This window comes from Varanus komodoensis, unplaced genomic scaffold (genome assembly GCF_004798865.1).
Source record: "Varanus komodoensis strain SLA01 unplaced genomic scaffold, ASM479886v1 scaffold23, whole genome shotgun sequence".
Classification (NCBI taxonomy): Eukaryota; Metazoa; Chordata; class Lepidosauria; order Squamata; family Varanidae; genus Varanus; species Varanus komodoensis.
This window is the reverse complement of record NW_025335627.1, coordinates 636,484-663,179: the sequence shown is the minus strand read 5'-3', so window position 1 is coordinate 663,179 and position 26,696 is coordinate 636,484. Positions and strand designations below refer to the sequence as shown.

The 26,696-nt window shown below is 43.5% G+C and overlaps 1 protein-coding gene across 4 annotated transcripts; it reads left to right on the top strand.

The window, feature by feature from the left end:
* Positions 1 to 1,014: 1,014 nt before the first annotated feature.
* Positions 1,015 to 26,646, top strand: CASP10 (caspase 10). Of its 4 annotated transcripts, none has more exons than XM_044431691.1 (11): positions 1,015 to 1,185; positions 6,684 to 7,027; positions 8,128 to 8,227; positions 10,191 to 10,326; positions 11,495 to 11,577; positions 12,644 to 12,677; positions 18,002 to 18,073; positions 20,204 to 20,289; positions 21,587 to 21,695; positions 23,316 to 23,841; positions 24,946 to 26,646. In XM_044431691.1, exons 2-11 carry the CDS (start codon positions 6,714 to 6,716, stop codon positions 25,112 to 25,114), a joined length of 1,629 nt encoding a protein of 542 aa, XP_044287626.1. In that variant the 5' UTR covers positions 1,015 to 1,185; positions 6,684 to 6,713; the 3' UTR covers positions 25,115 to 26,646. The 4 variants fall into 4 exon arrangements, with proteins under 4 accessions (XP_044287626.1, XP_044287627.1, XP_044287625.1 ...); XM_044431692.1 differs by lacking the exon at positions 1,015 to 1,185 and adding an exon at positions 1,208 to 1,534 and having other exon boundaries at positions 18,002 to 18,046; XM_044431690.1 differs by lacking the exon at positions 1,015 to 1,185 and adding an exon at positions 1,208 to 1,534.
* The last annotated feature ends 50 nt before the right edge of the window (positions 26,647 to 26,696 follow it).

The window sequence follows — 26,696 nt, the reverse complement described above, 5'->3', positions numbered from 1 at the left end:
TCTAGACAACTTTGAGTTAAAAAGTGGTGCCTGCTTTGTATTTTCTGCTGAATAAACTTTCTAAGTTTTGTGTTTGTGTGTGCATGCAAAACCAGCATGCATTATATCCCAGCAAAAGATCCCAAACAGTTGGAGGCAATCTGGCAGGCGAGGTTCTCCTTTTGTGGTCTTGCTCCCCAAGATGACCTGGCATAATAGCATCAACCCTATTACATAACTCCTGTATATTCTTGTAAAACTGCTCTCCAAAAGCTGTGACTTTGTTCACATTCCCTCCACATATGCTGGTTTGTGCCTTCCACCAGAATGGTAGCTTATAGGAGACAAAATTCTTGGGGTTCAATTCTCTTTGCTAACACTGAACAATAAATTAACTTTTTCCCCACATTTCACTCCCTTTATCTTCCTCTGCGCTGTTCTTGTCGGGAAACTTATATAGCTAAGTGTTTTTTGGGCAGGAGTCCCACCCTTCCTGTTCCCCGAATGCGCGGGAAGGGAACCTGTCCCTTAATGCTTTTCCATTGCTACCGCGCCTACTTTGCTTCTCTCTCTCCGCCTTTAGGTATTCTGCATTCTTTCTTTTCTCACTCCTTACCTCAAACAATTCTCTGTTCCTCTTCAAATCCTGTTTTCACCCTTTTCTTCAAAATATCTACGAAAAACACAATATACATTTGGCCCTCCACATTGGCGGGGGTGTTACCCAAACCTGGGAAGCATCCTAAGGCGGGGAGTTTGCCCGGCCAATATCAAGCCAGTCCAGGCAGCGTCTTCAGAGCGAGGCAGCTTTATTCCGGAAAAAAGGGTTGCTCTGGTTTGTGCAAACTCACCGGCTTGCGAGGCTTCCCAGATTTGGGTAACGGGTTAGGAGCGCAAGACGTCCGTGAAAGTGGAAAACCCGCTAATAGCTCTACTTCCCTCGCAAAAAATGACCTTAACTCTCAGCATTGTTGTCCACGCGTGTCCTGGGTTGCCCCGTCCGTGCCTCTCAGAGTTTGGCCTGGTGCAGCAGGACTTCCTTCTTCACTTGTTGCCTTCTGATACGCTTATACTCCGCCGCCCCTTCCCTCACCAGCTCCTCCTCTGTCGGGACTTCCCTCTCCGGGTGGGCAGGGCGAGAGGAAGGGCACCATTTTTCGACTCGCTTTAGGCCGCAGCAGGAGGATTTCTTGGCCATGCGTTTCGGTAGGTTTCTTATCTTGCAAAAGGGTACCAGCAGGGGACGTAGTTTCTCCATGGAGCCTGGGAGGAAATTCTTTTACCAGCCTGGCTTCGTCTTTTTAGCCGCTCGTAGAACTACGTAACGAATTACGATCAACTGGGCGGGTTTTGCAGGCTGAAAAACCAGGAAATTTTTTTTTCTGATGGGGAGCAGTTGCGAGGATTTTGTTTCGCCCTTCCTACGCTTAGCTGCGGGGAAATCTCATGTGGTGTGACTTGATGCACACGGCAAATTAACTTTCTCTAACAGAGCGTTTTTAGTATTGTCAGTCTCTTTCGAATGGACTGTGGGAGGAAACTCCGAGAAAGTTAGGTATGTATTAATCCTTTCCCCGTCTTTGGACTTTCTTAGACCTAAAGCTAAAGAATTGTCTAGAAGTTTGTGTCTGGTCAAGGCAATCAAACGCGAGTTTGTCCCCCAGAGGAGGGGGAAAAAACCACCCCATCTCTGGTTTCCAGGAAATCAGCCCCTTTGCCGTTTAAATTTGCAGGCTGCAGAGGCGCTCCCGCCAACCTGAATAAGGAACGTGTGCTCCATTTTCGCGGGAGCGATGCAGGGAAAGTTGTAAAAGTTCTCAAGGAATGAGAAACGGACCAGTGGGAATTCCTATGCACCGAGGAGCTGGAAGGGAAAGGAAGTAAAAAGTGGCAACAGGCCCCTGGTAGCAGAATGAATGCGGAGCCTTCGATAAGGGTTTCAGCTTCCCCATAAAGGCGTATTCCTAAACTATTCCACAGATCTTTTGGTCCTGTAAAATTGATAGGGTCTCCTGGCCTGCCCTTACTACTAGGACTGGCACCTGTTCCGTTAATTCTATGAGGGTTGTTGTTTTTTTTTAAATTATCACACATTTTAATTCCTGTTGCAGTTTTTAATTGGCCTGAATCAGAATGGGACATTCGTCGTGAAGTGCAGGGGGAACAATTCTCGCCCTTGTTTTAGAGGTCTTGAGCATCCATGTGGCAGCATCGCAGACACCATCTTAGAAGGGGCCTCTTTTACTCTGTGGAAGGTTGCATTGCCAAGACGGCACCTTCCCTGCCCTCTTCAGTCTTCAAAAGCACTTCTATATTGTAAGGTTTCATTTGTGGAAACAACTAGATCGATTAATTCCTCAAGGAAGCCCTTTTGGTTATTCAGACGGCCTTTTAAAACTTCCAGTTAGAGTTTTGAAGCCGAGCATATTTAGAAAGTGATGGGTGACATTCCTTTTCCTCCAAGCTGAGAAGACACAGCCCTGTTTTTTAGACTGCTTTGAGACCATGGCTGCTTGTGTGTGTTGACGCAAGAGTAAGTCCTATAGCATTAGAGGGACTTATAAAATAAGAATTTAGAACTTATTTCAGAAAATCCTGGTATTAAGACACAGTTGGGTGCACAGTGATAGGAGAGCTCATATCGCTGAACTTCGAAGGCTGTATTTGTAGTTCCTTAGAAAGCCAGTTGTCATTAATTTTAGAGTAGCAAGTGGCACTTTAACATGGGGGACTTCCTGTGTGAATTGGCATTTTGTTATGCTTCTGTACATGCGGCTGGATCTAAATTTATTCTGCCTTCTGGGCCTGCTGGCACCCACCACCTATTTCAAGTAGAGCATTGAGGGCTCACTGTTGTGAGTTATAGCCACGTCCAAGTGGAAACGCTAAGACCGGGTGTAGTGGAGGAATAAAACACAGTAATTGTCACATACTGCCCGCCCCCAAAAAATCTTGTATGAAGGCCTATTTTTAGAACAAAACAGTGCTTTTTGTATGGGCTTCTTGCTTCCCAAATCAGGTAGATGTGAATTTGCCCTCTAAACATCTCTCCACAGATCTCTGGGAAGTCTTCAAACAACTGAGATCTTAGCTGAAAGGGAGCAGGGAAGAACCATGTTTCAGGATCCTATTTCTGTCCACATTGCCATTGTGGGCCACCCACAGATCTGCTGATCCATAGTTTTCATAATTCCGTATTGCTGCTCCAGCCTCAGCCACTGTGGACACTGATCAGGAATTATGGAAGTTACAGGCTAAACATCTGTAAGCAAGCAGATTGCCTAGTTCTACTCTAAATCTGCTGTCGTGTAGCACTCAGGGTGTCTTTAAGGATGGGTTTATATAATGCATCAGACTAAGACTGTGAATAGACCCAGATTCTAATCTCCATTCAGTCACAAACCTCACTAGGTAGCCTTAGTTCAGTCACTTCACAGGATGGATGTGTGGTTAAAAATGCAATGGTCTGAATGTTGGCTGTTGAGCTCCTTAGAGGAAAAATGAAATAAATAAAACTACATGTTGGTAATATTTAACAGGTAGTTATTAGTGACATTGCAGGCAGGGTTTGGAAGTTGTAGGAAGGTGCAAAGAAGACTGCAAATACCATCTTTGTGACTCAGCTTGGCATTTTTTTCTCCCTAATGTTGATGTCATACAATAATGGTAGGAAAGTGATTTGTGGAAGATAGACTGATTTAACTGAAGGTGATTTAAACTAGCAAGGAATAAAGTGGATTTAAATCACTGATTGAAATTAAGTTTTCTATTGGAACTTTTCCATATGTTTTCTGAACAATGGTGCAACTCCATTATTCTTTGCTTCCTGACGTGATGCTGGCACATAAGAGCACTGACTGCGTTTCCTTATCCAACTTTGTTCTTGTGAGAACACAGTTTATTTCTACACCTAAAACCACCCTTCTGTTTGCATTTCTTCCTCTTCTTTAATTCTTTGTATCATCTTACATATATTTTGTTGCATGGTTCCCTTTGTCATAAACTCATTTTCAGTTCAGTTCTTTGTTACCACTAACAGTGTTTACATGTAATACTAAATTACACTTAACATGATGTGGAGAAGCAGAAAAGAGCCCATGTGAATTGTTGGGTTGACATGATTTTCCCTCCAATCTCCTCTCACTTGACCAGGAGGAGAATTGATCCAGAATTCAGTCTCATTTTAGCAGCACCTGGCTTGTTGTTGCACAGGAAATAGGCATTGTGTCTTAAAATAATCGCTACTTTACTAGAGATATAAAATGTCCCATAATTTTGGAGTCACAAAAAAACAAAACAAAACACAGCACATTTTCCTTCTACCATAGGGATAAACAGCCATTTTAGGAGAAATTGAAGTATATATTTTCTTACCGAACCTAAACTTATTTTATTGCTTTCACAACATTAAAAACACCATCTATAACTGTGCTCCTCTAATCATGTACTATTTGCATATTAGAACACTTTTAGAGTGATTCTATGCATTATGTGTTCTGTTCAGGGTGCAATTCTTTGGTTGTCAGGCTCTGTGTTTACTGCCATAGGAAAAGTCAGAGTCCCAGTTGCAACCTCAGAACACTCCCAAGCTCAAAACTGGGACATCAAATCCAGAATGTCCTCTCTCTGCCCTTGCAAACCAGCATGGTGCTGAGAGTTGGTGGGCAGGTGCCCCAGCCTCTCTTCATGAGCACGGTGGAACCCTTAGATAGCCAAAATTGGCCACCCAAGTATTTGGGAGGGAAATTTCTGTTTCCCTCCCAAATACTTCTGTTCTCCTCCCACCATCTATTAGATGCCCGTAATCGTATAAACTCAGAGGACTGTGGAGGAAGCACATTGGATGGTGCCCTTCGTGGAGCATATTCCCAGAGAATCATGCCTAGGACAGTCCTAAAGTTTGGGGGGGTTGGCCAGGCACAGTGGAATGCACTGCTTGTTTGGCATACCGGGGCCCATCTTGACGAGTCTTCAGAAGACAGCAAAAGATACATGGTAGTTCATTTCTCTGCTTTTTAAAATGTGGGATTTCTTTCCTGACAAGCTGAAATGATTTTTGCTGAAGTTGTTCAAACATGCATTTTAAAAAAATCATGTGTGCAGTGTTTTAGATATTGCTGTTCTTTATTTGTGGTTAATTTTGCTTGGAAGTTTTTTGCTTTATTACTTTGACGTGTGTTTTATGATACCTATAGAAAGCCACCTTTAGAAGGATTTTATCCTTAACAATAGCCTACCAACAATAGCCTACCCTGTAAGATCCCATGAAGATCATTGCAAAGTTTGTAGATTTGTCCTTGACAAGCAAGCAGAGGTCATTATGAGTCCACCCTGTTTGTAACAGAGATTTTTACAAAACCTCTCTGCTTGTGTCTGTTTGAATAGCCACTTCCTTTCCGGCGTTTGTTAGGTGTGATGTTCTGGCATTTCTGTGACAACTGGCAGGGCCTCAAATTATTAATTGTTGCTGTTCTGCAGTTTGCTGATTTTGCCAGCTGTTGCATTAGGCCACTGCTCCACAACCAAGAACCCTCCAGTCTGTTGGCCTTGCTGGCTGTGAATGATAGGGCTTGTAATCCAAAACATCTGGAAGTTGGCAGAGTAGAGAATACTGAGTTAAGCTATGAGATTTATATTTGCACTAATTTTATTGATAATATATGCCCGCCCGCCCCTTGAGGTCTGCGGGAGAGGCCCTTCTCCGGAAACCCTCCGTGAAGGAAATTAGGAGGGTGAGTACTCGGAGGAGGGCTTTCTCTGCGGTGGCGCCCAATCTGTAGAATGCGCTCCCCAGAGAGGTCTGCCTGGCGCTGTCGTCATTTGTTTTTCGGCGCCAGGTGAAGACCTTTTTATTCAAATGTCATTTTAATTGTTAATAGTATTTATTCATTTTATTTTTTGGCCAGGGCGACTTAATTTATACTGTTAATTTATATTATTTTAAGGAACTTTATTTATGGATGTGAGCCGCCCTGAGGCTTCGGCGAATGGGGCGGCATAGAAGTCTCCTAAATAAATAAATAAATAAATAAAAGCTTCCGTTGCCGATTTTAGACACAAAAGTGTGTTTTCATTACAGAAGACATCAAACTTAGTCTGGGAAGTATTAATAGATTGGGAAGTACTGTTGGTATGAGATGCACAGTGCCTTCTGTTCTTGTTGTGCTCTGAGAAAAACTCTGTTGCGTATGTACTTTGGGTGGGATGGTATAATTGTGTAACAACCTGTGGCAGAACATGGCTTTGATGTTTTCAATATGTCTGAACATAGATCCAGTGTCTTTATGAGCATGTTCTGTCCCTCGGTGGAGTTGTCACTTTCCAGAGGTGACACTTCTGGCTTATCTTTTCTCCAATTCTTCTTGTCTGATCATTTGTTCAGCTATTTGTGTTCAGCTTAAAATGGGCAAAATTGCTTAGCTCGCACCAATGCCTGCTGTTTCTGCCAGGTGTCCCATTTTCAGTTCATTTTGTGCATTTACCATTTACCTTTGTTTGGTTAGTCTAATGAAGAGTTGTGAAGGTCCTAGGTATGGGGGGGGCAGAATTTTTTAAAAACCCCTTCCAAATTTTTCTGCTTTCCCTTGCCCCATTTTGTTAATATTCTTTTTTCTAGACCTTCACTTCTCTAATCAGCTGTATATTGTCTGTAGCTACCATTTTGCCTTTTATACTTCAGTGATTTTCTCTCTCTCCTCTTTTAGAAATCATAGCTCCTAAGGAAATCTGCCATCATGGAAGACAGTGATAGCATGACATTTCGCAGACAGCTTCTGGTTGTCGATGAAAACCTGGGTCAGGAGGATGTGGAAGCTCTTAAATTTCTCTGTAGTGACTGGATCCCCCTAAAGAAGCTGGAGACTGTAAAATCTGCACAGGACATTTTCCAGCTACTGATCAATAAAGACTTACTAAGTCAGGAGAACATATTTGTTGTTGCAGAACTTCTTTACAGAATGAAGATTAACTTCCTGCTCCCTAAAATTGGCTACACCAAAGAGCTAGTTCAAGCAGAGCTGTCTGTGAAAGGCAAAGTCTCTGAATACCGGTGAGTATTTCACGAAAGCCTGTGTGTGGCACCAGTTAGCACATTGGACTAAGGAATCCCCTGTGCAAATCCCCAGGTAGCCCGGCAATTTACTGAGTGACTTTGAGCCAGTCATTGAATCTCAGCCCAGCCTACCTCACAGGGTATTTGCGAGTATAAAATGGAAAGGAGGATCATGTACTGCTTTGGGCTTTATGGAAGGAAAGGCAGATATAACTGTCTGAAAATTATTATTGCTTGAAAAGCATTGATTGGATATTATTTCCTTCCTTTTGCTGGGTATGGAGCATTTTTGTTATTTGGATTTAAGGGAATACTTTGGGCTGCTTGGGCAGAATCCGGGAGAGTGCTTGCTCCCCTGTTGATGCCTCTTGTTGTCACCACCAGTTCCAAGGGGTGGGTACTGTGGCTTCTGCTGTTCAGGTAGGCCCACCATTCATACACAGTGAATTTAGCACATCCAAGGGCAAATGCTGAAATGAGTGGAAATGCTCATTTCTGAAAGAAGTCAGGTGGGTGGAGCTCCATTATGTGGATTCTGCTGACCTGCCTCCTTCCATTTCCACTTGTTTTAGGTTGCTCTGGAAATACTAAAGTGCCATTGCACAAGCAATGGCGGTAGCTTGCACCACAGAGCTGGCAGGGCATAGAAAAGTTGGTGGCACTGAGGGACAGGTATGTATCCTCTTGGATGCTGTCCTGTGCTTGAATAAGGTTCATGAGACTTTCCGGTTCAGAAGAACTGTGATGGTTTGGGTTACAGTGTGGTGCAAGACTGGGACTCGGGCAATTTGTGTCCTGGCCCCCACTCAGCCATGGAACTCATTGGTGGCTTGGCCAGCCAGTCATCAAGCAGAGTGAAGCAGCTGGTTTGCCTCATTGGCTAGAGACACATATTTGCAAGACAGAACCGTCCGTTCGTGGTGGATTAAGATTCAAGTCTCCACCTTGGTGATGTCTGTTGGGAAGTGGGCACTGCTTTGTCTTCACCTAAGGCAGCAAAATATGCCAGGCCTATGGTTGAGGAGGGTGTTGCAAAAGGAGGATAAATGAAACTTATATAATCCAAGGTAGCTTCCCTTAAAAGACTTGTCACACAGACAGATGCTGTATGAAATATCAGAAGGGCTCACTAAGGAAGATGTGAAGACTGCCACATTCCTTCTGAAGGACCATCTTCCAAAGAAGCACTCTACAGTGGTGAGTAAAGATTGAGGCAGGGCTGTTGAACTCCTCCAGCACTCTGGCCAAATTCCATTTTAGAGGAGCTCTTGGGAGCAATGTTCTGGGAGTAGGCGAGAGAGACAAAGACAAAATAGACAGGTCAAACCCCCCCCCCAAAAAAAAATCCAGCGTATTTTAACTTAAAGCTCTAATTCTTGCACTTGGGGAAGCATTGTAACCTTTTAGAAGAGGGTGGGGGAAGCTCAAAAAAAGCCTGCTAGTGGCCTGGGATACTAGTGGCCTGGGGAAAATGCCCAAGGATGCAATCCTAGGCATGTTTACATAAAATGAACACCCAGCGTTCCCCAGGTACCTATGCTGGGAATTGTGGGGTTTCTTTCTGCTTTCACACACATAAAATTCTACCCTAAAAGGCTGTTGATGCCGATGCTAGATTATGTGGTTTAAGAGGATGCAGGTTATAAAAAGAGGGGTTAGGGTTAGGCTTGGAGGACATCAGCCAACAGTGTGTGAAAGCTTAGTCCGTAATAAATATGCCAGTCTAAGGTGCTGCAAAAGATACTTGGTTGTTTTTGCACCACACATGAACGGGACTGCCCCTCTGGAAATAGTTTCCGGGGTGGATTCTGTTCACTAGTAGTATATGTCTGACCAAACCTCATGAATTTCAGAATAGGGCTGGGACATAGCTTCAGTCTGTACTTTTTTTTTTTTTTTGGAAAGCAAAGGAATTGCTGGGATGTTAATTGAGTGAAAGTCACATGGAAGGGGCAATCAGCCATAGAGGGCACTGGCATTGCAGCTGCATGCATACGTAATACTAACTAACTTACGTTTTATTGTTGTTGATTATATATATGTCATTTTATCTTGTGTAGTTTAACTGTATTTTATTTTTGTTACCTACTGGTAATTTTATTGTAATGGCCACCCAGGGAGTGTGATGCTAGTGGGCAGCCTTTAAGCAAATTTAACAATAAATAAATAATACCATTAGAGTGAGGTCCCCACAGGGTGACTGTTGGGTTGCACTGCCGGTTCTTCATAAAGGGGGTTTTAGTACAGGAACCTGGTGAAATGGGCACTTGGTACACCACTTAATAAAGGGCTTCCAAGGTGACTGCAGTCACATCCCTTGTCTGTGATTACTCAGCATTACCCTCTGTTTAAAGGGTACGTTTGGATGCTCTGAAATTCTGAAACCTTGCTTTGAGAGGATTATACTTAATTTATTCAATCTCAGGCATATTTTATCCTGTTACAGTACTTTATCTCCCCTACGCACACATGCACACACACACCTTCCACTCAGAAACTCACAGAAAAGAGAAAGGGAAACAGCCATTACATTAAAATGGTAAAACATCCTGTACAATAGTACAACCATTAAAATTGTGCAGTTTACACCGTATCAAACTGATTAAAACTACATTGGCAAAAGTCTAAGATGTAGCGAGAAGTATGAAATCAATCACACAAACTTTATCATATATAAAGTTTGTCAGAGCAGGTCTAAAGCCAGGCTTGGCAGATTTCTCCAGATAGCTTGTACTGCAGTTCTGGTGTCATAGTTCTGATGCCACCATGAATGTCCCGTCCCTTACACCAACTAATCCAATCTCCATGATGGTCAAGAGAGCAGGACTTCTGATGGTAATCTTAGGACTCATGAAAATTCTTTTGGCCCCAGGAATTTATTCAGAACCCCTGAATCTCCACAATTTTCTGGAACCACAAATCACTGTGTCAAAACAGACTAAGCTTGCAGCACTGCAGGGAATTATTAGACCCATTCATATGTTGGTTCCAGGAATAATTTCATCACTTCAGTTGATTCAGGAGCAGAAGCAACATGTGGGGATTTCTGACTGCCTTTAAAGCTTGTGCAGACAGTAGAGAAAGACTTGATGACTCAGCGTGTGATGATGTGAGTGTCAAGTTTCACGGGCAGAATGGATACTTTTGCTTTTGTTCCTAGTCCTCCCTAGAACTGCTGGTGTCCATGGAGAAGCAAGACCTTTTAGAAGAAGACAACTTGGAAACACTGGAAAAAATCTGTCTCAAAATATCACCTGACCTCCTGAGGAAATTGGAGACATTCAAAGAAAGAAAAGGTGTCTGATTTTTTAGGATGTATTGTCCACCCAAGCTCACCAAAACATACATAGTTCTTGTCTTGTCTGAGGCAATTGACTATGTAACTAGGGACCAAAGCAGGCAGATGTGTTTGATTAATATATGCTTACCTTTTTGGCTGTAAGTCTGGGAGGGTTAACTTTTTATACTATAAATGAAGCCCAGGGAGCAGAGCAACTGCTACACCCACTTCTACTTCGCCTTGTGGCACACTGCTGGTTTATGCTGTTTTCTTCCTGTTGGCCAGGCTGGAGGAAGGCAGCTTGAAGTAGCAGAGGGTGGTGAAGGAAACTGGGGAGAGAGGCCACTTTCTTGGTCCCATCAATAGATTACCCATGTTGCTGAGATGCTCAGAAGCTGAGGACTCCTACTGAGTCAGTCTAGCCCAGTGTTATCAGCTCTGACTGGCAGCAGCTCTCCAGGGTGCCAGGTGAGATATTTCCCAGTCCTACCTGGAGATGCCACAGTTGAACCGGAGAGCTCCTGCATACCAAGCAGGCATCCTGCAGCCTTTGCAGTTCCCTGGCTGTGATAGCATGACCAGCTGAGAGCATCTGAAGACAGGGAGCTCTTTACCGGGGGCAAGTAAACCTCTTCATGGCCATCCCCTGAGCCTGAAGACCCTCTAGTTTGCTCACCTGCTACCACAAGGGAAGAAGAGGGAGTCATTTGCTTTTTGATTATTGTTATGTATCCATATTTCAGGGTGCTTTTGTTGGATGTGATTTGGAGGTACATAAAAATATACCTCTGATTATTGGTTGGCTGTCTTTACCTTAGGGACAAGATGCCTTAGCACGGCCTTCTCTGACCTGGTACCCTTGGGATGTTTTCAACTGCAGCTCCCTCTCAGCAAGACAGCATGACCAATGGTTGTGAATATTGGGAGCTGTAGACCAAAAGTTTAGTAGGCTGCAACTTCCTCAGATAGCAGAAACAGGCACTTTTAAACGGGTCACCAGGATAAGCTAAAATAAATCCATTCTGTTTGTTCATAGTTGAGGGTCTAGATATCCCTCTGCTTAACCCTTTAAGCTGACAACTGGGGAATTCCATTCTCATAGGATGAGCCACCCATGCAGAAATAGTTCTGATCAAGCAACACTTCTTAGACTTCCTTACTGTCTGTTCTCATCTGTTTCTCAGCATTGAAACAGAAAAGCAAAGAAACTGCACTCTCCTCTGTGCGTGGATTTAAAGAATCATCTTTCGGAAACATTTCAATTCAGGTATGCTGTCAGGAATATTTTTTTCCCATCCAAGTACTGTCCTTAATATTCCGTCTTTAGTAGCTACTTTTAGGACAGCCTTTCTTGACCTGGTGTCCTCCAGAAGAGTTGCTTTGTAATGCCCATCATCCCTAGCAGGCATGACCTTAAGCCATACCTTTTGCTTTTTAGGCAGTTCTTTTTTCCTTTCCTCTCTTCCACTTCCTTTTTTGGGGAGGGGTCTTGCATACGCAAGATGGTTAAAACTGGGGGCTGGCAGAATGCAGACTGGGATCAACAGGTAGATCTCAAGGTTATTTGCAAGAGATCTCCAGATTTCTGACTATTAGAGAAGAGACAGGAAGCTTTGCCGTGACTTGCATTATGTGAGTTCTCTTTCAGCCTCAACATCTCTCATTGTACAACAGGTGTACTAGCTGGTCATTTTTGACTAAGGCTTTATTCAGCTCTGCCAGCTAGTTTTAGTTTTGGAATGACAAACTAGAATCCCTGATCGGTGTAACTCACAAATATCATTCTCAGTGTATGGGTCATGCAATGCATTGGATAATTGATTCTGCTCCATGAGCCACCCCTGGTTTAACTGCATGTAGAAGCTAATGTTCTTTTTAACCACAATGTCCCTCATTTCCCCATTTTTTTTAAAGCTGAAGCTAGTTCATTTGATGAGATTAGTGATTCTAGAGCTATTAAAATGGGATGGTATAGTGTTTTCTAAAGATGCAAAGAAAAACTAAATGTTGCTTGCCTGTGAGCCTCCCCCTCCCTGCCAAGAGGTGAGCCAGGGGGGTGGTCTGAGAGGCCTGTCTAGCTACAAATAGCAGGTGGGAGGAACCAAAGGTGAAAATGCCCCTCTCCTTCCTCCCACCCTGCTGAGCAGGGCTTCAGATATACAGAGGGGGTCCTCTATGCAGCATCACTCGTTTAAGACTGCAGTATTTGGCTTCACTCCTGTGCCCACTTGCCTGCGAGTAAGTCCAGTTGGTCTCAGCGGATCATGCCTCTTAGGAAACAATTCGCAGGATTGCGCTGTTAATTTATCTTACTGGGTTTGTTTCCCCTCCAGGAACCGTCTGTTGAACAGCTACCAAGGAGTCACGGTAAGTCTTGTTGAAAGTAGCGTGCTGCGGCATTTGGGCGTTTGGCGTAAGGCGACTCTTGCGATTGGGTCAGAGTGTCCTACGAAGTCCTGTCACAAGAATCGTGGCAAAAGATGGCAAAGAGCACCATCGCTTACCAGTTCAGGGGTAATAGAAAGAATTGTGCTGTTCCACGTTTGTGTGAGCCACAATTGCTGGAGATGGGAGGAAGTAAGAGATTGCGATATTTATACATCTGTCTTCATAAAAAATAAATGAAAACAGTGTTTTAGAACATGTAACAAAATAACTAGGAATAGTCTTAGCTAGTCAGAAAAGTTGCCTGTGGGAGACATTCCAAATGATTGATGGAAAATGCAGGAGAAATTCCTTGTTTCTAGAGGGAGGTTATTCTGTGGGTGAAAGGGCCCTGCCTCTAGCAGCTTGAGGCTCATACTACATAAACGATGGGTTAAATCCAGAACCATTCTTCCACAAGCAAGAGCATATCACTTGCAGAATGGGATGTCCCATCCTCTACCTGCCTTCCTGCTGCCTGCCCTCCAGATCACCTCCAGATGGTCCCACAACTCCTTGAAGAAGATCTGGAGGACATGCAAGAGGCTGCCACAGAAAGGAGCGAATAGGCGAGTCCTGTTTGGAAGCAACATCATGCCACTGGCAGAATGACAGGACTGATACAAGGAGAGATGGACAGTGGGGGAATCTGAGCGCCAAGCAAGAGGGGGCTTTATAAATGGTATAGGGTGTGAGTTCAAATGAGAAGCTCTGTGTGCATCCTCAACAGTTCTGACCTCTTGGACTGTAGGTTTTGCAAGTCGTAAGAACATAGGTATTCTCAGTGAGGCTTGCTCCAGTAACCCGTTTTGATTTCCGTTTAGAGGTGAGATGGCGTGCGATCATTAGAATGCAGTTTTGCATTCTGAAGAAGCCAGTTGTGTTCTGATGAGAGTATCTGAGGTTCAGCTACATTTGTTAAGATGCTTATGTAGAGAATGTAGAAGTGCTTGCTTAGCGAATGCGCATAGGATTGTGCTCTAGCAATTCCTTCTGTTAATAATCAGAAGGGAACTGTTTTATGAGATAGTTGACACAATGGCCATATCCACATGGCACTCTAAGCCGTACAATAATTGTGGTTCGTTGAACGGCCTGGGCTCAGTCTTGAAGATGGGCGAAGAAACCACAGCTTGTTTCCTCAGTATGGGTTTGCCCCCTCCCCTTCTGCCTGCTCCTGGCTGATAGATACCAAAGAAGCGCCTGGTGCTCCCAGACGAAACTGACCTCACCATGACACCAGCTTGTTTACCCTCAGAAAGTTGGGCAAACAAAGCAGTATACACTTCTTAGAAATAAATTCAGCACACCCTGAACCAGACAGATTTATGAGACATGCCCAACTGTGGCTTGATTTCAGAATTGGTTAGCTCTTTCTGACCACCATAAAGATCAGGAAAAAGTTATCCCTGCAAGACTCCTTTTTGCAGCTCCGTGGGATTTTCACAGAACTAATCAGGAAAGGGGCCATAGCTGAGACATAGGTATTGCATGCAGAAGGTCCCAAGTTCAATCCCCAGCATCTCCAGAAGGCAGTAAAAACTAGCCGCAATCCTGGAGAGCCACTGCCAGTTAGTGTCAGCAGTACTGGGCTGAATGATATGGTATGACTCAGTCTAAGGCTAACTGAGATTTGATTTTGTATCTTATGGTAATTTTGTGACAGAGGGAAAAGCACACTCTATGCTTTCCAATAAAACGTTCTTAGAAAGACTTGGCTCAGTTTTCCTCAAATGCCACCCTGTGAGCAGGACAAGCCTACTTCCATTTCCCCACCCCCACAACTTTTACTGTTGTGTTGCTTGCTTGGTAGTTGTGAAGTCGCGTCTGACCCATCATGACCCCATGGACAACACTCCTCCAGGCTCTCCTGTCCTCAACCATCCCTCGGAATCCACCTAAGCTCACCCTGACTGCTTTAGTGACTCCATTTATCCACCTCATCCTCTGCTTTCCCCTTCTTCTTTTGATGTCAGTTGTTTCCAACATTAGGGTCTTCTCCAGTGAGTCCTTCCTTCTTATTAGTATTTGAGTTGCATCTTCAGTATCTGGCCTTCTAAAGAGCAGTCAGGGTTGGTCTCCTCTAAGACTGACTGGTTCGATCTCCTTGCAGGCCAAGAGACTCGAGGGAGTCTCCTCCAGCAACACAATTAAAAGGCCTCAATCCTTCGGCACTCAGCCTTCCTTAAGGTCCAGCTTTCCCACATTGCAACTGGGAAAACCATAGCCTTGACTTTACGCACTTTTGTCGGCAGGGTGATGTCTCTGCTTTTTAGTATGCTGTCTAGATTGCCATAGCTGTCCTCCCAAGGAGCAAGCGTCTTTTAATTTCTTGGCTACAGTCCCCATCTGTGGTGATCTTGGAGCCCAAGAAAATAAAATCTGTCACTACCTCCATTTCTTCCCCATCTATTTGCCAGGAAGCGATAGGACTGGATGCCATGATAATAGTTTTCTTGATGTTGAGTTTCAAGCCAACTTTTGCACTCTCCTCTTTCACCCGCATCAAGAGGCTCTTTAGTTCCTCTTCACTTTCTGCCATTAGAGTGGTATCATCTGCATATCTGAGGTTGTTGATATTTCTCCCAGCAATTTTAATTCCAACTGGTGATTCATCTAGCCCTACCTTTCTCATCCTGTGCTCTGCATATAAGTTAAATAGGCAGGGAGCCAGTATACAGCCTTGCTGAAGTCCTTTCCCAGTTTTGAAGCAATCAGTGATTTCATGTCTAGTTCTCACTGTTGCTTCTTGACCCGCATATAGGTTTCTCAAGAGACAGATAAGATGGTCTGGTACTCCCATCTCTTTAAGAACTTGCCACAATTTGTTGTGATCCACACAAAGGCTTTAGCATAGTCAATGAAGCAGAAGTAGATGTTTTACTGGAACTCCCTAGCTTTCTCCATGATCCAACATATGTTGGCAATTTGATCTCTAGTTCCTCTGCCTCTTCGAAATCCTGCCTGTACTTCTGGTAGTTCTCAGTCCACACACTGCTGGAGCCTAGCTTGTAGAATTTTGAGCATAACTTTGCTAGCATGTGAAATGAGTGCAATGGTGTGGTAATTTGAACATTCCTTGCCATTGCCCTTCTTTGGGATTGAAATGTAAACTGACCTTTTCCAATCCTGTGGCCACTGTTGAGTTTTCCAAATTTGCTGGCATATTGAGTGTAGCACTTTTACTGCATCGTCTTTTAGGATTTTGAATGGCTCAGCTGGAATACTGTCACCTCCACTAGCTTTGTTGTTGCTCAGACTTCCTAAGGCCCATTGAATCCACAATCCAGGATGTCTGGCTCGAGATCAGTGACCACCCCATCGTGGTTATCAGGGATGTTAAACTCTTTCTTGTATAGTTCCTCTGTATAATCTTGCCACCTCTTCTTAATATCTTCTGCCTCTGTTGGGGCCCTGCTATTTTGGTCCTTTATTATGCCTATCTTTGCATGAAACGTTCCCTTCATATCTCCGATTTTCATGAAGAGATCTCTGGTCCTCCCTATTCTATTGTTTTCTTCTATTTCTTTGCATTGTTCATTTAAGAAGGCATTCTTTTCTAGCTATTCTCTGGATTTCTGCATTCAAGTGAGTGTATCTTTCTCTTTCTCCCTTGCCTTTCGCTTCCCTTTTTTTCCTCAGCTGTTTGTAAAGCTTCCTCAGACAGCCATTTTGCTTTCTTGCATTTCTTTTTCTTTGGGATGGTCTTAGTTGCTCCCTCTTGTACAATGTTGTGAACCTCCGTCCATAGTTCTTCAGGCACTCTGTCTATCAGATCTAATTCCTTAAATCTATTTGTCACCTCTACTGTATATTCATCAGGAATATCATTTAGGTCATACTTGAGTGGCCTAGTGCGTTTTCCTACTTTCTTCAATTTAAGCCTAAATTTTGCAACAAGAAGCTCATGATCTGAGCCACAGTCAGCTCCTGGTCTAGTTTTTACTGACTGTATAGAGCTTCCCCATCTTTGGCTGCAGAGCACATAGTCAATCTGATTTTTGTGTTGACCATCTGGTGTTGTCCATATGTAGAGTCGTCTCTTGGGTTGTTGGACAAGAGTGCTTGCTATGACCATTGTATTCTCTTGACAAAATTCTACCAGCCTGTGCCCTGCTTCATTTTGTACTCCAAGGCCAAACTTGCCTGTTATTCCAGTTATCTTTTGGCTTCCTACTTAAGCATTCCAGTGCCCCATGATGATAAGGACATCATTTTTGGTGTTATTTCTAGAAGGTGTTGTAAGCCTTCATAGAACCAGTCAACTTCAGCCTCTTCAGCACCGGTGGTTGGGGCATAGACTTGGACTATTGTGATGTTGAATGGTCTGCCTTAGATTTGAGATCATTCTGTCGTTTTGGAGATTGTATCCCAGTACTGCTTTTCCTACTCTTTTATTGACTATGAAGGCTACTCCATTTCTTCTGAGGGATTCTTGCCCGCAGTAGTATACCTGATGGTCACCTGAATTAAATTTACCCATTCCTGTCCATTTTAGTTCACTGATTCCTAAGATGTCAATGTTCAGTCTTGTCATCTCATGTTCGACCACATTCAGCTTACCTTGATTCATGGATCTTACATTCCAGGTTCCTATGGTGTAATGTTCTTTACAGCATCAGACTTTCCTTTCACCACCAGATACATCTGCAACTGAGGGTCCTTTCAGCTTTGACCCAGTCACATCAAAGGGCTAGAGCTACTAGTCCTAGCCCTCTGCTCTTCCCCAGTAGCACACTGGACACCATCCGACCTGAGGGGCTCATCTTCCGGTGTCATATCTCTTTGCCTGTTGGTACTGTCCATGAGGTTTTCATGGCAAGGATCCTGGAGTGGGTTGCCATTTCCTTCTCCAGTGGATCACATTTGTCAGCACTCTCTGCTATGTCCTGTCTGTCTTGGGTGGCCCTGCACAGTATAGCTCATGGCTTTGTTGTGCTACACAAGCCCTTCGCCACAGCAAGGCAGTGATCCATGAAGGGAACTGTGGTGTTACCACGTTCCAAATTCCTTTACCACAAGCTGTACTTTAATCTCTCCTTTACCAGGAGATGGCTTTTGCCTGCCAAAGAATACACACACACTCTTGCACATTAAGAAAGCCACCTTTTTTTTTGGTTTCTGTTTTTGAGTTATTTGAATTGCCCTCTGTGGGTGATACAATCAGGATGTTAAGGGTTTAGTATAGTTGTTGTTAAGGCCGACTGTTAAAGTTAATGGCAAGTTTGCAGCAAATACTGTTAATTCTCCTTTTCTTTTCCAAATAGATTCTTACACTACAGAAACTGGGAGCTTGAGGGAACATACTGAAAGTATGTATTCTTCAGCTGAAAATCAGGGTCTGTTTGTGAGGTTTTTCTGTAGATGTTGGCTTTCATTATTTCAAGCTTGTAGTTAGGGAGGAGAACCAAAGGAGCCTGAGAATTAGAGGAGCAGAGCAAAGCCCTTTAGTGAGGGTCATTTTCCTGTGTTGGCTAAATTCTAAGAATGAAAGCAGATTTTCTTGGTGGAAAGGCTGAGAACAAAGCCAGTAAATAAACACTATATGAAGAGAATGAGACTTCTTCGAGTGAGGAAGCAGGACAGCACTGTTCCCCCCCGCCCTTTCTCTGCCTCCTCTAAACACCCACCATTCACTTTGCTGTGTGCTAATTTGGATGTTAATAGCAGATAAAGTCATGTATGGATCAATCAAGAACTTTTCATTCGGTTCCTCAGGACAGGTTTCAGACAACCCACACTGAAGGGTTGAGTGAGGGCTGCCATTGATCCATGGCTAATTGTATTATCTGAACCAAGCTGTGCTAAGAAACCATGGTTTGTTAACCATGGACAGTTCACAGTTCACAACCCAGCAAGAAGTTCTGGGCTCTCTTCATGGGTGGTTTGTGGCTAACATGTTAGCAATGCTGGGGCAGACAACATGATTTCCCATCTTTCAACAACCACCCATAGTTCAATGACAACCTACCCTTAACATCTGAGTATGGGTTATCATGTTATCTGAGTGTATATCTGAATGTGTTGTTGTTGTTCATTAAATTTTTATACTGGCCATAGCGCTCTGGGCAGTTTACAGAAGGTATAAAAACAATAAAATAAAATGCTTATAGTCAGTGAGAATACAAACAAGCCTGACATTTCATTCATCCTGGTCACAGGGAAGATGCGGAAGGGTGGAGTGACTTTCACTGCAACCCTATGCATGTTTAGACAGAAAAAAATAAATCCTGCAGCTCCTCACATTCTACAGCCAACTCTACTGGCTGAGGAATGCTGAAAGGTGAGGGACGTATTTCTGTTTAAACTTTAAAGATTACACCTTCCCATAGGTCAGGACAGAAAGCAAAAAGCTCAGTTGCTTACCTGTAACTGACATTTTTCAAGTGGCTGTCTGTGCATGCATTCATACATATGGGCTTTGAGCCGGTTGTCAAGACATGGAGACGTGCAGAATGAAGGGTCTGTAAAGACATGCTCCTGCCTTCTGAGGTGGGGCTTAGGATGGAACTCTCCTCGATTCCAAGGTTCATAGTAGGGGTCTCAGTCTTGAGGGTGCCTCCATATCCTTGGCAGGGAGGTGGGACAAACCATCCTGAACACCTGTCCCAGTCTGAGCGTGGGGGATGGGAGTGGCCGCTACAGCAGCTGGCTCCATCCTGGGCTGGTTGCAGTCGTCTCAGAGGCCTGGCTGGCATGCCACCAAGGCTTCGGGAGGCCAAGCCAACAGCTGTGGAGATGTGTCTTGGATCTCTCCTTCTGATACCAAGGTTGCTAACATTGGTTCTGGCCTTCGATTGGATCCAGAGACACTCTGCACTAAACCCAGAACTTCGAGATTTCATGCAAAGGTTAATATGTCTACTAAGAGAAATAAATATTGCCAGTAATGGGAAGCCACATGGAGAATGTGATGGGATACTTTTGGTGCATGTTCAGTCAAAAATCAAATAGCTTTAAGAAAGCTAACAAGCAAGTAGAAAGTTCTATCACAATAAACATACTTCAATAGAATCTACTTCAAAAATACCTTGATTCCTTTGCTGGTATGATTCCACCACCACCCCATCCCTGCCCCCATTGGACTTGCTATAACCTGGAGTAAATTTTCCAAGTGAGAAGTAGTTATGCTGGTTAAAAATAATTAACTTCCTCCTGCCTAGAAGCATTTAGCATCTGAGCTGCAAAATGACCATTACCATCTGTCAGCTCATGCTACTGTTGGTAAAAAGTTCTGTTGGTGGACCAAGGAACCACCTTTTAATCTGGAAAGCAAAATGTCTGTCCTTGAGTATATTTAATTGCAGTGAATATGAATGAGGGAAGCAAAATATATGGTGAATAATTTTAATGTGGTTTTTTAAAAATAGGAATGTTTTAATTATTGCCTGAAATTGTTGGACAACTAACAGAAATCTAACAAAATACAGCTAAAGCAAACCAGGATTTTGTTTGTAACTCTCTTTCAGATGTCAGAGTAGGAAATGGGTTTGTCTGCTCAGGAGCCGGCTCACAACCACCTATGGCATATGATGAATCCAAGACTCCAGCAGAGGTTTGGCATCTTTAAAATGGTTTCCTGGAGCCCTTATAATCAGTGAATGTGCAGTTACTTACATCTGGCCTAATCTAAATTCTAATTAGTTGATATTTAATTTCGGCCCATTCTTAAGATTTAAATCCTTTTTACAACAAGAATAGATACCATGTGGCCCTGTTTTGTCCTAAAATCTGCATCACCTCTAGCCAGGATAACCAGTGGTAGGAGGTGCTGGGAACAGTGGGCAAAATTTCTCGAGGGTCACAAATTGCCCGCCCCTGCCTTCTAGCTTAATGTTGCTCCTCTGCTTTAATTGTGATGGCACAAATCATGGCTTGACATGGTCTGTTTTGTTGCACATAAACCTCCCAGCTCTTGTCTCTTTACTAGAGGTGACCTGAGTAGGTCTGTGCTGATCTCCACTGACGAAGGCGGGTGGGGCTGTGTGACACAGATGACATAGGAGGAAATTCCTCGCGGGGCTGTTACCTTTGCAGGCCACAATGTCTACGCTGAGCGTTCAGCAGCACTTTGTTCTGAGTTTCACGTGATGCGGGGGGGATGGAGGGGTTATTGCTTGACAGAAGGGGGTAGAGTTTTTTTCAGAAGCACTTCCTGCAGTTTGAATTTGAAAACTGTGCATGGGTTGGCATCCAGAATATACCTTCTACAAGAAGTTTCATCTCTCCAATTTTTGGAGGACCCCTCACCCCCAAGTAACACACCACAGCTCATCCCATTCTGCAGTCTCTCCTGTCCCTTTGTGGAACATTCTCAGGGACCGGGAGGAGCTGCCATAGGGAAGGACAGACTGGGGAAGTCCATTTCTGGCAATGTAGCTGAGCCAGCATAAATCTGGATCCGACCCACTAGACCACCCTTTGGTCTGGCCAGTCATGACTAACCACAGGCCAGAGAAAGCTCCTAAAAGAAATGTGTTTCCAGGAGGTGTTTAAAATGCACCACAATTTCTTTCTGCCAAACTGAATGGAGGAGAGGGTTCTAAAGGGTGGGCACCACTACTAAGACACACTTCTGAAGTGTTGCATGGTTATACTCCCTTGGTTGTGGAATTGCAATGAGTCATCCCTAAAGGTTGGCTGTTCCAGTTGCTTTTCTACTAGGAGAGCAAGGCAGCTGATGTGAAATAAACCACCTTTGCCAAAACAGTTAGTTAGAGGAACATTTAGTTTTGTCACGTCAATCCTCTTGAGAAGTCCCAATGACATATCAGTGTGCCACCACCCTTGAATCTAGTGTTCACACTGTAAAGTTAAGACAATAAATCTGACTTTCCCCACTCACTCCACAGAAGTCGGCTCTCTATAAACTGGATGGCAAACACAGAGGATACTGCCTTATTTTTAATAATATCAATTTTAAGGGTCTTGGAAAAAGGAATGGATCTCAGAAAGATGCCAGTAAGTAACTGCAAAGGAAATGTTTGTATTTGAGTGGCGTGTCTTCCTTTGTTGCTTGAATGCAGCTTTCTACAACCTTCTTTGCTTATATAGAATGGAACAGGGCATTATTCCAGAAGTGTAATTTTATATTGTTTCATGCTGTGGAATCTTTTGGGTTAGGAAAAGATAAGGAAGTCCTATTACATAATCTGATTGCATAAGCTTGCACAATGTTGGATTCAGAACTAGGCATAGAAGAAAAACCCACAGCTTCATAAGCAAAAAATATATGTCAGACTATGCTTTTATCTTTCAGAGAGGGGTTACTCAATGAAATTTATGTTGGTAGACATAAAAAGAAATACGTGCAGTGGATCAGGCTAGGTTTGGCATTAACCCTGTGGGAAGGAGGAGGGTCGCGATGGTGCATTTTACCCACTTCTCTGAGACGGAACACTTGCTTTTGCTTCAGCTGGCATAAGCTAGATGGACAACGCTGAGATGCTTTTTTTGAGAGCAGAATAAGGAAATTCATAAGCAAACTGCTGCTGTGCAGAGGCCACATTGTTTGTCAACACTCAGTTCTTGCCCTATAATTCTTGTTGATATTATATTGAGACGGTCAGCGTCTCCGGCTCATTTTGGTCAGCTACACATAATGCTGGAAGGGAATGCTCCCTTCATAAATGGAGCAGAGGGGCCATGTTCAGGAATGCAGAAAGAGTGTGCCACCCTTCCTGCACTGGGTGAAACAGTCTGAAGGAGGCTTGGGAGCAGAATGTGGGTGCAGGTCTTCCTGTGACCGAGAAGCAGTCAGGGTTCCCAAATGCATGTCAGTGATCGTTGAGCTCTGCCCTCTCCAGGCATTTTTGAACTGCAGTACCCATGACTCCCAGGCAGGGAGCTGGTTTGGTAAGTCACAAGCACCTGGAGGTTAGTGAAGGCTTAGAGCTTGAGTGGAGTCCGGGGGATGGTGGAGGACAGGAAGGCCTGGAGGAATGTTGTCCATGGGGTCGCGATGGGTCGGACATGATTTCGCGACTAACAACAAAGTGACGCTTCATGGCAAGCCACGGGTGAGCAGGCATGTATGTAGCCTTGACTGCTCCTCGCAGCTGCATGCTTCCTGTTACAACTATGGCTTGTTTTTGACAGGAGGCAACCTATTACTTGGCAAATGCTTTGTACTACAACTCCTGTCAGTCCCTGCAAGGATGACCAAGGGGAAAGATGATGCGGAATGTAGTCCAAAACACTGGCGGATTGCTAATGTGTCATTAGTGTGTGTGTTTATTATGTCATTTCTGTACCACCCAAGAGTCAACGTTCTCTGGCCCATGTACAGCAAGTCATGAAATTCAGCAAGTGTTAGATAAGTTTGGAAGAGATAAATGGTGGGGGTCCTTGTATATTCTACTGGATTATCAAAAGAGTCGAGTAAATGAGACCATTTGAAAGTGATTGTATGAAACCTTTTTTCCTAATAATGATAGAAAACTGATATTAAAAAGTAAAGGTATAGACTACATCTGCTGCATGTTTCTGTAGGTGCTAAATGAATGCACAACTTTTTATTAAATTAGCATCCATGTTTTTTGCTAACCTCTTTCCCTCCCTCCTTCCCTTCCCTTTTCACAGCGGAACTGCAACGTGTGTTTACATGGCTTGGGCTAGATGTGAAAAGATACGATGACAAGACATCAACAGAAATTAAAGAACTTTTGAAGGATTGGCAATCTTCTCAAAGCTGGAAAGACAGGGATTGCCTAATCTGCTGCATTCTGTCTCATGGCAAATCTGGAATGATTTATGGGACAGACGGATGTCTTATTTCCATCCGTAGCATCATGGCCCATTTCACAGCCAACCAGTGCCCACTGCTGGCTAAGAAGCCCAAACTCTTTTTCATCCAGGCATGTCAAGGGGAGAAGTCACAGCAGCCTGTCTACCTTGAAACAGACGCCCATGATACTGTCTTGCTTGGAGCAGATGCCCAAAGTTCCGGATTTGTCTCGTCAGAACAGCTGACTTCAAGTATACCAGCAGAAGCAGACTTCCTTCTTGGCATGGCCACAGTGGATGGATATCTCTCTTTCCGGCATGTGCAGCAGGGAGCATGGTATATTCAGGCCCTTTGTGACAAGTTGTGCTGCCTGGTACCCAGGTAATACAACACGGGGCAGTCCTTCCCCTGTTTAACCCAGTACCTTGGATAAAACACCAGTTTTTTGCTTCCAGTTTTAGTCATACTTAGAGCAGGGCTATTGAAAGCAACAGGTCTGTTCCAAGTGTGTTTAAATCTGGATCTAACCTCAAGTGTGTATTCATAAGTTGTTAGTAGGGCACTAAACCAATTTTATCCAACTTAATTTTTACTTGGTTAATTAATATAGTTTATTTAAATCATCATCTTGCTTTTACATTTATATTCTCCTATCTGCGTATCATTGCAGTGTACAATCAATTTTATCATAAACAATTCAGCAGCAGGTAAAACCCACCATGACTAAAAATTAGAGGAAGTTAAAATGCCTTTCATATTCAGCATCAAAAAGCTTGCGCTCTGGCCACCAGGCAAGCTTAGAGATAAAGGGTGTTTCACAGCCAGGACAATACTGCTGGGAAATCCCTTGCTGTTATACTGTGATGCAGATAAAAGAGCTATCTGAGGAAGATCAGGCAGGCAAGGGGAACACACAGGAGGAATGTACTCCTGGAAATTGAACTGTATGTTCACAGCTTTGTTGTGTAAAGTTGTTAAGGAAGCAAGGTGCAGACTCTCTATTTGTGGGCTGCAGGCACAGGAAAACTGCACTTGATGGCATCCTCCTTTTTGTGCAACATCAAAGCAACGGGATGATAAGGTATAAGCTGATAGGTCTCATCTGACCACTGCCCATCTGCCCACAGCAAAAAGTTAAAGTCTTGACCAGGACTAATCCACAAGCAACCTGCCAGGGAAAAGGTGTTGGCCAGGTCAGGCTAGAAATGTGGCTGAAATCTTAAGCACAACTTTGTGGTGTGTTATTTTACACACTGGGTAGGAGAGGGGGCCAGATTGAGAGTTCATGTCCAGTGTTGTCGTCTGCCCCTTGAACAGGTGATTGGCAGAAGTAGCTCAAGCTGATCTCCACATCCAGGACTGCAAATAGGCACATGCTTCCCTTCCCTTAATATGGTGTGCTAGTTCATTGTGTGTTGGTAATGTAAGCAACAAAATAATAATGGCATTTTAAAATCAACTTTTGCCTTTCAATTCTCTCTGCAGAGGAGAAGACATCTTGTCTATTCTTACAGAAGTCAATGCAGATGTGAGCAGACGTGCAGACAGTCGAGGGCTAAGAAAACAGATGCCACAACCAGCCTATACCCTCAGGAAAAAACTGATATTCCCTATCCCCAAAGAACTTCCTCCATCATTGGAACAGCTGCAGTAGCAATTATGGGGGAGATTTGATCAAGGATTGCTGGTGACCACGAGACACCTGCTTTTGTTGGTAGAGATGATGAATAAAGTACCACCTTTTTGCCCTTTCATTCACATGTTTTGCACACATGAAACATTTTCCCTGGCATTTATCATGGAGAAGTTTCATAGGTTCTTTTTTGTGGTCACACATGTGGCTCACTTTTCCTTCTGATATTGCAGGCTTTTCCTCTTTGAGGAAGTCTGTCAACCTTTCGTCTGTTCTGTACATTTCTTCTCTACAGTCTTTCTGCCATCTGTTTTCTCCTTTATTTTCACACAAATAGCGTGTTCCTCTGTTTGTTTTTTTATCATGGTTAGTCTAGGTTTGAACTTCCCTTTAACTTCTTGGATCTTCCAGAAGAGGTTTTATCCTCTTTTGTTGTTATATCTCTTTGTACAGATCATTCTAATAGTTCTTCTGGTCTTTCTGTGATAGTCACTGAAAAGTTGTTTTCAGGATTCTGATCCTACTTCTGTCACCTTTTGCATTTGTTTCTTGCCCGTCCTTAGCAACTGTGTGTCTTCTGTCATCCATCTAGGCCAGTGGTAGCAAACCTATGGCTTGCATGCCGCAGCAGGCACACAGAGCCCTCTCTCTCTGCCAGTACGCAAGCCAAGTCGCCCCAGCTGCTGAGCATCAGATAACAGCGCACATAGGGGCCATGGGCATGCTCGGGAAGGAGTAGCGGCGCCAGGCAATGATGCCATGAGCCACGACTCGTTAGCTTCAACTTGTCCGAGCTTTCGCATGGCCAGTCAGTGCGCTGTCAAGGATATTTATATATTTGCTTGGACTGGCTGTGAGTTGTTTTTTTCTAAACTAAAACCTCAGTATTCAGGTTTTATTGCAGTTTTACTTTGAGATAAATAAGTGGGTTTTGGGTTGCAGTTTGGGTACTTGGTCTCTAAAAGGTTTGCCATCGCTGCTCTAGGCTTTTTCTTTTTTTTTTTTTTTTTTTGCTGCATGAATTGTCTTTTGGTGTTCTTTCCTAATATTTCTGGTTTCAGTCAATTAAGTTGGGCAATGCAAATTTGTTATGTGGATTTGAAGTTGCTCAGGGATGTTACTTAAGTTGTATTTTGGCACTTTGATTCTGTTGGCAATCTTTTTTACCTTGACTCTGATTTTTTATATTAAGGGTTCATGGTCCTTTCTGCAATTTATTCCTAGTCTTTCTTTGGCAACAAGAATGCAGCTTCTCTATCTTCTGCTTCCAGTTATGTAGTCTATTTGATTTCTGTATTGACCATCTGGTGATTTCCGTATATACAGTTGACTGGTACACTGTTTGAAGTATGTGTTTGTGATAAATAGATTGTTGGCTTCACAAGAATCTATTTTGCTCCTTTTCTTATCTCCAGACCAAATTTCCCTACTACATTTGATTCTGCTTTGTTTACTACTTTTGTGTTCCAGTCACCTAGGATTATTACCATGTCTAGTTTTGGTGAGTTATCAGTTTATCAAACCTGCATAAAAGTTTTTGATTTCTTCTTTAACATCTGTTGTTGGAGCTTAGTTTTGAATGATGGCTATGCTGGTAGGTTTT

Excerpts from the sequence above, each read along its gene's own strand:
- CASP10 (XM_044431691.1), top strand. The coding sequence starts at position 6,714 with ATGGAAGACAGTGATAGCATGACATTTCGCAGACAGCTTCTGGTTGTC. Across the intron at positions 7,028-8,127 it reads GGCAAAGTCTCTGAATACCG|ACAGATGCTGTATGAAATAT; the intron begins GTGAGTATTTCA and ends CTTGTCACACAG. Across the intron at positions 23,842-24,945 it reads TTGTGCTGCCTGGTACCCAG|AGGAGAAGACATCTTGTCTA; the intron begins GTAATACAACAC and ends TTCTCTCTGCAG.